This window comes from Meles meles, chromosome 11, assembly GCF_922984935.1.
Source record: "Meles meles chromosome 11, mMelMel3.1 paternal haplotype, whole genome shotgun sequence".
NCBI lineage: Eukaryota > Metazoa > Chordata > Mammalia > Carnivora > Mustelidae > Meles > Meles meles.
Window position 1 is genome coordinate 91,266,851 of NC_060076.1, and position 13,668 is coordinate 91,280,518.

The window sequence follows — 13,668 nt, forward strand, 5'->3', positions numbered from 1 at the left end:
TGCCTCGAAGAACAATCTAGGTCTGTACAGATCATACGGTTTTAAGAATGTTTCTAAATTTGGCCACTGTTACCAATACAGCAAGGGCTTATCCTCACCCCTGGAACCTCTACCACAAAGCTCACCCCCCCTCCCCACACACTAGAGAGGTAGCGAAGAAAGGATCACATATTCAGAAGTCAGGAAAAGAGGCAAGCATTGAAGAAGGTAGATTTTACTCTGAAGTGCTTTTACCAAAGGACCACAGTTTTTCTGAGGACCAGCTTAGGGTTAAATGAATTGCATTTAATTATTGCCACTCTGTGGTCACTGTACCACACTCAGAAGGAACTGCTGAAATGAAAAAAGGAAGCTGGTCTGTTAATTTTAGAAGAATTTTTAATAGGACTCTGAAAAAGCTTTCATGAAAGCTCTAAGGAGTATCACAACTGAATGAGTTTTGTAGGTTTTTCTTCTCCAGCCCCACCCAGCACTGAGGCAATGATAAACCAGGTAACTGTGCAGGGAGTTTCTCCAAAGGGAGGCGAGAAAGGACATGCTCCGCCCATGAGTCCCGGAATAATTAACTGCAGAACTACTACAGCAATGAACGTCTCATCACATCTGAATACGGAACTGCAGACTCATTTTTCATCTAGCAAATCATGTGGTCAAAAAGCCATGTGATCCTAATGTAACCAGTCCCTTGTAAATCCAAAATAATATTAATATCAAGTTCCAAGATCATGGTTTACACAGGAAAAAGAGCAAATGCCACAAAACAGAACTGAGACAACTGAAAAAACAAAACAAAAACAAAAACAAAAAAAACCACAAAATACCAGTAGAAAGCACACTTCCAACATCTTTACACACACAGGTGTAAAATCAAACTGACATCATTGCAAACGATCTATCAATTGAACATATATTCAAGATCATGAGAATTACTTACTGATATGATTATCTGCTTCACAAGCTTAGTATCATCGATACAATCAAATGCCGCCAATAAGACCAAATGGGAGTACTGGCCCTGTAAGAAACGGAAGCTAGGGAAGGTTAGAAGAATGCACGGCTTCTCCCTTTCATTCTCCCCATGGATGCACTTTGTAAGGTTACCAGCCTGACAACTGTCTAATATAACACAAAGACAGATAAAAGCTATTCAAAGGAACTTCCTCTCTTATCAGGACCTAGTTAATTATATTCTAGGTTGATTTTTTTAAAAAAAGAAAAACAAAAGCACATTCTTCAATATCAACAAGTAGCCGAGTCTCATTTTTCTTAACTAACCAGGATATAACACCTCTCAAAAACAGGTATCCTGTTAATAAATTACTTGAAAATTACACTAAAAAATGCAACTGTAAGCTGGGGGGGAACCAACACCCAAGAGTGTAAAACTATATATATGTATGTATGTATACACCTATATACATAAATATATATACATCAGTATTCTAATCATGAAAAATAAAAGCAAATAAACTCAGATATAATCATATATGATAAAAAATATACACAATATGTGTACAAAGAAAATCAGGGAAAGAAAAACACTGTAATGTAATCGTCCCTGCTGGGTTAAAGGATTATGAATGATTTTTCATTTTCTTTCGTATACTGCCCAATTTCTCTAAAATAATCCCATATAATCAGAAGAGAAATACTAAATAGCAAACTAAAAGAATATACTTAGATACTATGAGAATAAAAGTAACCGTTTTTAAAAAATATAGCAGCACAAGATTAAAAAATTTATGTTGTGACTTTCACAATGGCCATCTCTTGAAATAACAGAATTACTTCTGTGATGCTGACATTACATTGTTCCTAAAGTCCAAGAACTTCTACCTCATGACAAAAGAGAAAAATAAAGTGTTTTCAGAGCTTGTAGCATATTCTTTTTTGTATCCTAAGTAAGGATAGCAATCTTCTACCTTGAGAAGGTTGTCTGAGTTCTGGTAATACTCATTTAGAGCCAGGTCTGAAGAACACGGCACTGAAGAACACGGCAGGTAATAATGTTTCAATTAGAAACAAAACAGAAAAAAAAATAAGAAAGGTCTAACATTTTTACCATATAAAGACCAACCCTCTACTAAAAATAGGCAAAGAATCCAAAGAGTTAGTTCGCAGAAAAAAAGGGACAAGTGGCTTGAAGCATATGAAATAGGGGCACCTGGGTGGCTCAGTGGGTTAAGCGTCTGCCTTCGGCTCAGGTCATGATCCCACTGTCCTGGGATCCAGCGCTCTGCTCAGCAGGGAGTCTGCTTCCCCCCACCCCCTCTACCTGCCTCTCTGCCCACTTGTGATCTCTCTCTCTGTCAAATAAATAAATAAAATCTTTAAAAAAAAAAAAGCATATGAAATAAGACTTATTTTAAGGACAATAATTAAAGCAACGAAATACCACTTTCCACCTATCATCTATGCAAAAGGGAGAACCCCTGCTAATATACTAACTTGGCAAAGGTCTGGGGAGCAGGCACGTTTCTTTGTCGTTGGGGAGAATGGACAATGCTTCAACTTCTTTAAGGAGCAACTGACGACATTTATAAAAATTTAAAGTGCGTGTATTTTCTGATCTAACAATTCCATTTTTAGGGATTTACCTTACAGACGTGCTTCCGCAAACGCACAAAAGAGTACCTGAGTACTATTCGAAATAACAAAAACTAGAAACTACTCAAATGCCCAACCGTAGGCACTGGTTAAGTGAATTATGTAAGTCATATAATAAAACATTATCAGGTCATTAAAAAGAATGAGGTAGATAAAATGTATATATATTGAAATAAAATGACCTCTGAGGTGGACTGAGTGGAGAACAGGAAGTAGAGAACAATATGCAGAGGGCACACAAGTTCTGGTCTCTGAGTTTTTAAAGTCCCACATGCAGAAACATGCCCAAACACACAACAAACCTCTGGGTGAAAACAAGAGAAGCTGGGACAAAATTGAAGTGAGAAAAAGACAATCCTACAACTTCAGTTGGAGCTTTTATTATTTTTCAGCAACTGAGAAAACGAGCCAGTGAAGAGATCAGTAAAAACACTGATGCTTTGAACAACACTATCAACCACCTTGATTTAACTGACATTTGCAGAGAACCACACCCACTAACTCCACAAAATAAGTTCTCCTCAAGATACTGAGATAGACCATATGTTGGGCCACAAAATCAGTCTTTAAAATTTTAAAAGGATCGAAATAATAGAGTATGTCAAGAATCCCTAATATCTGGAAATGTAAATGCTTCTGAATAACCATAAATTGAACCCATGGGCTGTTACTAGTTTCTCTTCCCTCTCTAGAGGCAACTCCTTGAGATGCAAAAGGCATTGCACTGGTAATCTCTCCTTTTCACGGTGCCTGGCTGGGATTAGGGTCTCAAAGACAAAAAAATAAAAACAAAAACTGTTTATACAATTAAACTGTAAAATTCAAACAATCTAATTTTATTATTTAATGATGTCTTTTACTATTAATGCTTTCCAGAATTTTCTATTAACATTCTATTTTTATTTATTTCTAATTTAAAATATTCAAATTAAAATGTTATACAGAGGATTTACTTAATGGTGAATAATGACTAATCAAATCTTGTCATACTCTGGAAACCACTCCATAAAGAATCTCTTCTTTCATTTCCTTACAGAAAAGTGAGCTGCCTTCCACACGGCCTTCCGTGCTCTCGCCCGTCTCCAGCCTACAGAAGACGGCAGGTGTGTACGTGGTCACGCAGCACCAACCTGCGTGTGTGCAGCAGCATGGCCAAATCAGTACTTCCCAGATGCCAGCAGCGCTCATCGGACTTTTCACAGGAAATAGTTGGTAGCAACCAATTTTAGCTCCCCAGTAAATTAGATGCTTAAGGTAACTCAAAAATAAAAAAGTGCTTACTATTACATATATTCCAGAAATACTATGGAAAACCACTTAGTATTTAAATACACACAAACACTTTTTTTTGAGACAGCTAATCCCTCCGAAAAATCTTTTTGTATCCTCTATAATTTCACCTGGAGAGCTGTTACAGCATCACCAAAGGATCCCAAAGAACTATAAAACTTAACTAGAATTTTCTCTGCTGACTTTACAAATTTATTCTAGGCAGTAATTTTCATGTTTAATAACATAATTGGACAAATTCATTAAAGAAGTAAATACCAGGCCTTCAAAAAATATCTACTAAAAATGGAAAACTGTCACAAGAGGATGTTAAATGAAAAAAGGAGAAATCTTATTTAGTATAAATTTAGTATCATTAAAATACAAACATATGCATAGAAAAAGTAATAAAACAAGGAACAATTTTCTTCTTGGCAATTTTCTGCAGTTTTCAAATTTTCTACAATAGACATGATTTCATTCTACTATTAAAAATAACTTAAAGAGGGGCGCTTGGGTGGCTCGGTGGGTTGGGCCTCTGCCTTCAGCTCAGGTCATGATCTCAGGGTCCTGGGACGGAGCCCCCCCACCTCAGGCTCTCTGCTCAGCAGGGAGCCTGCTTCCCCCTTCCCCTCTGCCTGCCTCTCTGCCTACTTGTGATCTCTGTCAAATAAATAAATAAAATCTTAAAAAAAAAAAAAATTAAAGAGAAGCCAAAACCAAACAAAAACCTAATAAACTGTGGTTTTATTATACTTACATTGGCCACCTTTTCAATATAAGTCTTCATTGTTTTCACAATCACTTTCCTGTCCTTAAAAAAGAAGAATTAACTTTTGTTACAGCTTTCAGTGATAGCTTAAAAATCACAGCCAAAAATTTTATATAATCCTAAAATTCCCGCCAGTCTGGCATACTCTTCACTACTGAAAAGAGCATGAGCCAGACCAAAAAAAAAAAAAAAAAAAAAAGGCAATATGCTTTAAGTCCTTTCAGAACTATTACAACCTTAGACCTGTTCGTGACAACGCACGGGGACCGAAATACAGAAGCACAGAATTATTAGCTATAAGACAAACTTAGTGAAACTACCTTCTTTTAAAACAGTGAGAATGGAGGGAACTCATTCAGCATCTGAACTCCTACAAATGCCTGAGAGCACAGTGTAGACCGTATTCGATACTTACCTGCTGAACAGAAATTAAATCTGTATTCATTTAAAAGGTGGGCAAAGTGCAACTCTTTTAAAGACAAAATTGTACTATCAAGGAAGTGCGGATCACCTCTGTGAAACTTCTGTATTTGACACGGATCTTCTCCTTTTCCCTCCAAGCACTGAACACCCACGTGAGCCAACCGGGCTGCTCATTAGGACCTCCTGCCTCTGCCGCCCCCACGAAGATCACTGAAAGGACTGGACAGGTACCAAGGCGTCTAAGCATCCACAATGCTGCCTGCACACAGGCAAAGCCGGCGGGGGAGGGCGGGAGTCTGCGACCACTCACCTTGGGCGTGCCGTGCCACAGGCAGTGCATGGCCACTCTAGCGCCATCGTGTGTGTGCGCCAGGTAGATCACGGCTTCGCGGATGGCTTCGATCGTTTCCTGCAGGACAAACGGCACCGGGGCTTTATTTTACTCTTCCTGCCTTTTAAAAATCTGTGTACTGAGGGGCAGTCATGCACAGAGGATGAAAGAGAGTGTAGGGGGTTAACAATTTCATTTTTCATTTCGTAGAGAAGCACGCAGAAACAACTTTTGTCTAAACATTTTTTTCTCCATCAACAGCGCAAGTAGTGGTAGCAATGTCTCTAAGATATCTGAGGAGTTTTACCAGTATCTATTCAAAACGGTATATAGATGTGTAGTATATTCCAAAAGATTTGTCCAGAAAAAGAAATCTAGGAAGTGACTGTGGTAAGAAGGGAGTTTTTAACAATAAAACCAGATAAAATAAATAAAATGCTCTTTCCTAAGAGAATAGTGTATATAATGAACAAAAAACCAAACACTAACTTTGAAAAAAGTTTCTCTTTTTCAGCTTATCATTGGATTATTTCTAGAAATCATTTGAACAATTCACCATAAAAACACTTAATAGTTCCCTAAGAAAAATGAGTCTGGGAGACTAGTTCCTCATTTATCAACAACCCTTAGTAAAAACCCAGCCATTAACTTCTTACAAGGTAGTTTGGTTTATTTATAAACATCCTTCCTCATTGTCAATGTACACAATTTCATGATGATATCTGGGAAGTCTGGCCTACAGAGGTACATGAGTTCCGACAGCGAAAAGCTGCAGGACCCCACTTGAGTCTGTTCCCAATTTAAAAATTTATCTCAAATCAATAAAATAAAAACAAAGTCTCAGACCATGAAAGAGAAAGGTGGGTGCCTAGTTTCATCAGTAAGGAACAAGTGATTTCATCTTTAACTATCCTTTCCCAGGATGGGTCTCCAAAACACAGCTCTCAGCTTACATATCTAAATTTACGAATCTATTCAAAGCCACCCAGCTGGAGAGTGACTGCCCCAGGGACAGGAAAGATCTGTCTCATTAATGTATATTCACACTAAGTCCCCAATGCTTTTTGTGTTATCAATACATTCAACACTAAAAAAATATTTTCTACCACTAAATATACCCAAGTGCTCATATTCTCACTTCCCAAAATACAGGCCTGCCTTAATAAATCCAGACCTGTCAGAAACTGTGCTCTGCAGAAAAGAGAGAGAAATCCCCAAAAGAGCAGCAGGAGCTGCTATGTTCACTGGACCATACGCTCAGGTGAGCAGCTACTCTTGGGAAGGTCTTTTCTCGTGTCAGTTTTTTTTTTTTTTTTTTTTAAGATTTTATTTATTTATTTGACGGAGAGAGATCACAAGTAGGCAGAGAGGCAGGCAGAGAGAGAGGGAGAAGCAGGCTCCCTGCTGGGCAGAAAGCCCGATGCGGGGCTTGATCCCAGGAGCCTGAGATCATGACCTGAGCTGAAGGCAGTGGCTTAACCCACTGAGCCACCCAGGCGCCCCTTCCCTATGTCAATTTGGAGAGGGTCGAAATTCCTATGAATATTTAATCTGGCATATTTGTTAACAAGAAGTCAGGGTCGTTATTTCAGTTACCCCTTACTACTGTAATGAGGACAAACAGGCAATGAGTTCGGTTTGATGAGGCAAGCGAAGTTCAGGGGACTAAATGATGAATTCTCATTTGTATTCCCACCAATGACTTGAAGGGCAGTACAAATTATCTTCACTCTGTGTTCCTTATCCTTCCAGCATATAAGGTCCAGGTGTTCATGGTCCATTTAGTTTTACAGAAGTGTCCTCCCCTAGCCTTTTAATGCTGACATGATTTTTTATCAGCACAGGGGAATTTCAAACCCCTGGCATGCCGAACATCTATTTGTGAGTTAATTTTCAGTATGGTTAACTGGAGAACAGTTTTTGGCTAATAATTAAAATCTAAAAATCCAACAAGATTGATAAAATTATGGTCAATTCCACTGTCTTCTGGCAAATATCTAAATGGAATTAGTAGGCTTGTTCAAAAGACGTTTAGTGGCTTATCTTCTTTAAATAAGGAAACAGGGGTGCCTGGGTGGCTCAGTCGGCCAAGCATCTGACTCTTGATCTTGAGTCAGGTCATGATTCCGGGATCATGAGATTGAGTCCGCACTGGCCTCCATCCTGGGCATGGAGCTTGCTTAAGGTATCCTCCCTCTGCCTCTCCCAAATAAATTAATAAACAACTATTTAAAATTTCCAAAATTTTCAAAGCAGTGTCTTACATTTTAACATGGCTCTTCCTCTGTGTTCGTTTTAAAAACAACAGCAAGAACTTACTGATCTTAGCTTTGGGGGCGCATAGGTGAAAAAGTCCAGGAATACTTTGTGCACCAATGAGTGCTTAATCACAGCTTCCCTGAAAAGAGAGAAAAGGGAAGACAGACTGTGTCAGATCTAGCACTACATACAGTAACAGAGACTGAGGCAGCCTCAGTTGTCCTAAAATAATCAAAGCCAATGAAATGGTTTAGCAAATGTAACGTCATCAGACAGAATATATCCTTCAGCAATATACTAGGAATTAAGGGAAAAAAACCACCTTTCAGACTCTAAGTCTTTTCGTAGCCTCTACAACCAAAACCAGCACACAAATTTCTAGTATCTAGTCGGCCAAGACTTATCACCATTTCAAGTACACTCTACCATCTTCAGTAAGGACGTCTATGCTTTTACCCAACGACGGACATGTGATCAGAAATCCCTATGTGCACCAGCTTTTTTACGGTTATTTTCTTTCTGCCAAGGACCCTTCACAATGCTTAGCTTCATAAAATAATTTTAGCCCAATTAAAACATGAACAGAACAAAACAGTACCAGCAACCGCAACAGGCCCGAACTGATGCAAGCTTCCCCATGTGACGCTTGCGGGATGCAGACGTACAGTGGAGGCGGACCATCAGGGCACGAAGATGTCAGGCTGACACGGACAATCTCAGTAGCCAGCAGACACCGGCTGCCTTTATGGGCAAAGCACTGTTTCTGAGTGTTTTGGAAACATTAACCGTTTTAATCTTCATAAGCTTCCATGGAACATGTACTGCTATTATCCCAATCTTATAGATGTGGAAGCTGAGGTTATGTCGCCCGGCTGTCACAGAGTTGGTAAGTAAGGGGGGGGGGGGGCGCCAGGATTCCCACCTGGGCAGTTTGGGTCCCAAAGGCTACACCTTAACTACTCTGCTACGGTACAAATGCTAAGAAGGCCACACACCTGAGCATCTAAGCTTCAGGATCCAATGTAAGTAGCATAGTCTATTGGGAAACCATCAACCTTTTCTATGTGAGGGTTATATAACATTTCTTTCTTTCGAATGCTAAGAAAAGACAAAACCAGCTTTCTTACTTTTGGGCCATTGGAGTTAGAATCTGCTTCATTTCATCCATGATAAGCTGTAGTTTTTCTGGCTGTACCTCTAATACTTTGTCCAGGGTTGGATGATCTGCTGACTACAACGAGAAAAATCAAACCCCTCTAAGTTTAATCAAGTTTCTTCGACAGAATTATTTCACATAAACTTAATATAAATTTCAGGTTTCCCCTACTTATATAAGGGAAGCCCTGCTGCAGATACACTCATGGGGTAACTCGACTGTCTGATTTTACTCTCTGCACCATCAGTGTATTTAAAGAGCCAGCCCAACAGCTGACCCATTCGGCCAGTCGATGGGTGCGTGCACGTGCTTTATCACGCGATCCAGTAGTCAGCTACAAATTCTTGCCACCACACGCTTTGTAATTAGGTGGATATTCCTACTGTGGGAGTCACAAAAGCAGTAAAGCACTCAGTTCAAAGCAGGAGCTGAACCTGACTAGGGGAGGCAAGCTAGGAAATAATCCGTATTCTGGAGACAGAGGGGTGTGTTTATGTCGCAGGGTCTGAAACAGACTCTTTAACTGTCCTAGTCCCCTTCCTGGCCTCTTTGATTCAATCCCTGTACTATATCCAAGGCTGGTTCTTTCTGCTCCCTTTCCTCCCTGGATACAACCTAGGGAAGGACAGTCCAGGCATGAAGACACACGGAAGGCAGCAATGGGGAGCCTGAGGCACTTCGGCCAGAGCCGGGGCGGGTACAAAGCTTTGCTACCTATTAAGAATCGTCCCCTCAGTCTGTCAGAAAACGGCCGTACGGAAGCACTACACAGAGCACTCGGGAGGGGTGACAGTGTGGGTTTAATTTAAAGGGGATTTAGAGAGAGTGCTCTGGGGGGAAGAGAATGTGTCTGATCACTTGGCTCATCACAGCAGCGACAAACCGACAATCCGTCTGAGAGAACAAAGGGTGGGAGGCGGTGTCTCAACGGGCCAGGCAAGGCAAAACTACTTCCTGAGAACGGGGCACTGCCGAGTCGGGCACAGCACACGGAGAAAAGAGCGAGCGCTCACGGAGCGTCTTGGGCTGTCACCTTGTAAAGCTGGAAGGTGTTGCCGTAGAGCTCCTCGGCCAGCATGTTCCTCTGCTCCAAGATGGCCTTGTCGTTGTAGGCGTACTCCACGATGGCGGACGCCTCCGCGTGCCGCAGCATCTTCCTCACGTGGCCTTTAAAACTGCTCATGATCGCTGCGATCTGTGGCTTACTCCTAAGCCCAATGCGACGGTGACAGCTCAGTGACAGGAGAAGAAAGCCGGGCGGCAACAAAACCCAACTGTCCGGAGCCCAACCCATCAAAATGCCGGGTGGTGGGCCCCAGAGAAACGCAAGGGAGAAGGCCACCTGCAGCTTGCCGGCCAGCCTGCTACTGACGTCTGAGACCTGACTCTGCCGGGCAGCGGAGGGATCCTGAGCAAGTTACTGGAATTCTCTGTGATGCGGCTTCTTCGGTCACAGAACACAAAGAATGCGGCTGAGGCGAGGGCCGAGTGACCTCGGGTGCACAGGGCACTGGGACCGGCACTCAGTAGTGCTCGGTGTCCCTCCCCTGTATTACACTATCCTGTTACAGCCGGAAATACGTGGAAATTTTGTTCACTGTTGGCGAGCACATTATGGCACCTTATGCTCAAAAAAAGAAGTCAGGACAAGTAGCAATTCGTGCTAATTTATGTCTTGACATTTTCTAACCCTAAACCCACTGACTCTCCTCCGTGTCCCCCTCCCAGCCCTCCGCCTTCTAAATACTGGTCACCTCCTCTTCCAGGGCATCAAAATACACTCACAAGAGTGCTGAAGTAAGGCCATCGTTCACATTACTTCAATAATTGCTTTTAAGACCACGCGCCCCAGAAACATCACAGGCATCTGCCTAGGGCCATTATTAGGATCCCAGACCACATGCACAACTGGTATCCCCACCTTTAAAAAACTAATGACAAGGGGTGCCTGGGTGGCTCAATGGGTTAAGCGTCTGCCTTTGGTTCGGGTCATGATCCCAGGGTCCTGGGATCAAGCCCCACATCGGGCTCTCTGCTCAGCGGGAAGCCTGCTTCCTCCTCTCTCTCTGCCTGACTCTCTGCCTACTTGTGATCTCTATCTCTCTCTGTCAAATAATAAAATCTTAAAAAAAAAAAACAACTAATGACAATATATTTTATAAATAAAACAACTCACCCATACATGAGGAATTTCTTCACAATATTTCTGGAATACTTAGCTTTACTTAACTGGACCAAATCATCTGAAAAACAAAATACATTTACAATGATTTGCTAGCCTCACTACAGTCCAGAAGCAAAGAACTACATAAATGCACAATCCTGGGAACACAGACAACTGTCCTAACTTGTCCCACGCAATGAACAAATAAAAACAAGAAAAGGTCCTACGGAGAACACACGGCTTTCCCTCGGTAAGAATTATTTTCCAGGGCGGTCTTGGGTATTTCAAGAGAAAAACAGTGACTTCTTATGAATAATCACGATTACTCTTCCGCATAAAAGAAATACCTTGCAGTTCTTCAAATGCCTGTTTTCGCTGCTCTTCAGTCCCATACTGAATGTAACACTGGATCACGCGGGTGGAATCGTGTGCAAACGCGATCTGCAGGAAAGACCAGTTTGGGCCTTCACACTGATTCTCTCTGAAGATGGGTGTCCTGAGCACAGTATTAATGTCTCACTGCTACCGCTTACTATTCCTTGCTAGTCAAAAGGTAGGGTCCTCATGGATAAAATCAAGCTGAGGTCGATCGGGAGAAGAAATGCTCGTTTCAGTTGTACAAAATGACTCTCTGGTTTTGCCACCTACCATACATACCATGCACTTCAGAAGAATTTCCTTAAGGAACGTTTACAGAGATATTGTTGATAAAACTAAGTTTTTTAAAAGATGGCTGCTTTGTACATACTGATCACTTACTATATAACCAAGATTGATGCTTCAAGTTCCTCACAGATGTCAAAGCAACCTTAAGAATTTGCTGTTGTGGGGCACCTGGGTGGCTCAGTGGGTTAAGCCTCTGCCTTCGGCTCTGGTCATGATCTTAGGGTCCTGGGATCAAGACATGCATCGGGCTCTCTGCTCCGCAGGGAACCTGCTTCCCCCCCTCTCTCTACTGCCTCTCTGCCTACTTGTGATCTCTCTCTCTGTCAAATAAATAAATAAAATCTTAAAAAAAAAAAAAAAAAAAAAAGAATGTGCTGTTGCTATGCCCATTTTATAGATGAGAAAAGCAAGTTTATGAGAAGTTAAGGAGCAGACTATCCCTGGGATCCTGGGGATGAAAGTTAACTTCTCTGAATCCCAGATGTATCAAATGTCCATCAGGGACAAAGACATTAAGTTAAAGGAGACAAAGTATGCAATGGTTACCACAACCCCTAGCACACACTAATCAATACACAGGTTGTCATTGCCCAAAGGCACACACATTTTAAGCTGCAGAGTGAGGATTTGAACACCACGTTCACACCCAAGGCCATGCATTATTAACTGAAGGGTAGTTGGGAAAGTTGAGTGTAAAATACTCATAAATCAAGGATAACAGACTACTGCTAGAACTGAGAAGTTCTAGCCTAAAAAGACTTCTTCCTGAATAAAGAAGAAAGCAACTGCTGGGAACTTGCGTAGTTCAAGACTTCAAACTGCAAAACAGCATCTGATTAGACCTACGTATATGGTCTGGCAAAGGCTACCCCTCCAGGGTCCCCAAAGCTACTAAGTCTGTTGTCTCACAAGTGAACAGTCAGCTAAGTATTTACCCAAATACACAAGCGTCAACAGAGGTTTATTATAAAATACAATTAAGGAGCAACAGTGAAAATTGGCTTAGAACTCCCAAATCTGTATTTCAAAGATCTCTGTATGATGTTTATAAAGGCAATGATGAAAGAAGTAATCATCTGTTAACATCACATACTCAAAAAAGCCAGCTACTTAGAACATACGGAAGCATACAGAGTTCGGAGAAAGACTAACTAATGAATTCCTCAGAGCAACTTTAAAGAACACAGAATTACCGTAAGTAAATTCTTGAAAAAAGTGACAGAGCCAAATACTTGATATTTTACTAATTTGCCAGCAGTAAGGTCCCAACTATCAAATTTTTTATTTAGTCAATATTGTAACAGGTACTTGAAATCTGTGGCCAAATACATTTGCGACAACTTCACGGATCATGAATGGTCACCCAGCCCTTCCTGACAGTGAGTCGATTTCAATTGTTAACACAGGCAACTGTGAGCCTGCCCTACTTACGGTTTTAATTTTCCCTTGAATCAACTTCTGCAAATCACTCATCAATTTCACTCTCTTTTCTTTGTCACAGTCTTTTCTATAAATGAGAGTAAAGGGGGAAACAGAGCTTAAGTAAAGACATTATTTTAAACAGGAGAAACTAAAAACCCTACCAGCGTACGTTCACCCAGGTAGGTGTGATTTTTCTCTTTGGAGGCAGCAAACCTCTGACATTAAAATTACTATTCCAGAGCAGCCGGAGGAAAGCAATTTTCTCAAAGACAAGAACTCATCTCACAAGGTGTAATTTTATGCATCAATTTAAATCTTCGCAGCCAGAACCTCGGAAGTAAGGAAAATAATAAAACATGTCCACGATACCAAATACTTAAGTATCTCAAAACTGAGCAGATAAGAAACTATCCTCCTTTTTCTCAGAACTCTGTCAGGAAGCATTTCCGATCCATTTTAATTCTCATCCATTTCCATAAGCATGTCTGACCCATCCACATCATTCCGCACACTCCTGCCACGAGCGGACGTCCCACACCGATGGGCCTAGCACAGTGCTGAGGGCTCCCTGAATAACGCCAGCACTGTGCAGATCCGGG

At 41.2% G+C, this 13,668-nt stretch overlaps 1 protein-coding gene across 1 annotated transcript in view; it reads right to left on the reverse strand.

Moving 5' to 3' along the window:
• The window catches only part of PUM3 (pumilio RNA binding family member 3), a 55,579-nt gene that overhangs the window by 32,306 nt on the left and 9,605 nt on the right, over positions 1-13,668 (reverse strand). Inside the window, exons 5-13 of the mRNA XM_046023523.1 lie at positions 13,079-13,154; positions 11,329-11,422; positions 10,994-11,060; positions 9,851-10,025; positions 8,789-8,892; positions 7,722-7,800; positions 5,382-5,480; positions 4,637-4,690; positions 935-1,015 (exon numbers count right to left, since the gene is read on the reverse strand). Of these exons, the coding sequence (XP_045879479.1) occupies positions 935-1,015; positions 4,637-4,690; positions 5,382-5,480; positions 7,722-7,800; positions 8,789-8,892; positions 9,851-10,025; positions 10,994-11,060; positions 11,329-11,422; positions 13,079-13,154 (829 nt within the window). The remainder of the gene's footprint in view (positions 1-934; positions 1,016-4,636; positions 4,691-5,381; positions 5,481-7,721; positions 7,801-8,788; positions 8,893-9,850; positions 10,026-10,993; positions 11,061-11,328; positions 11,423-13,078; positions 13,155-13,668) is intronic.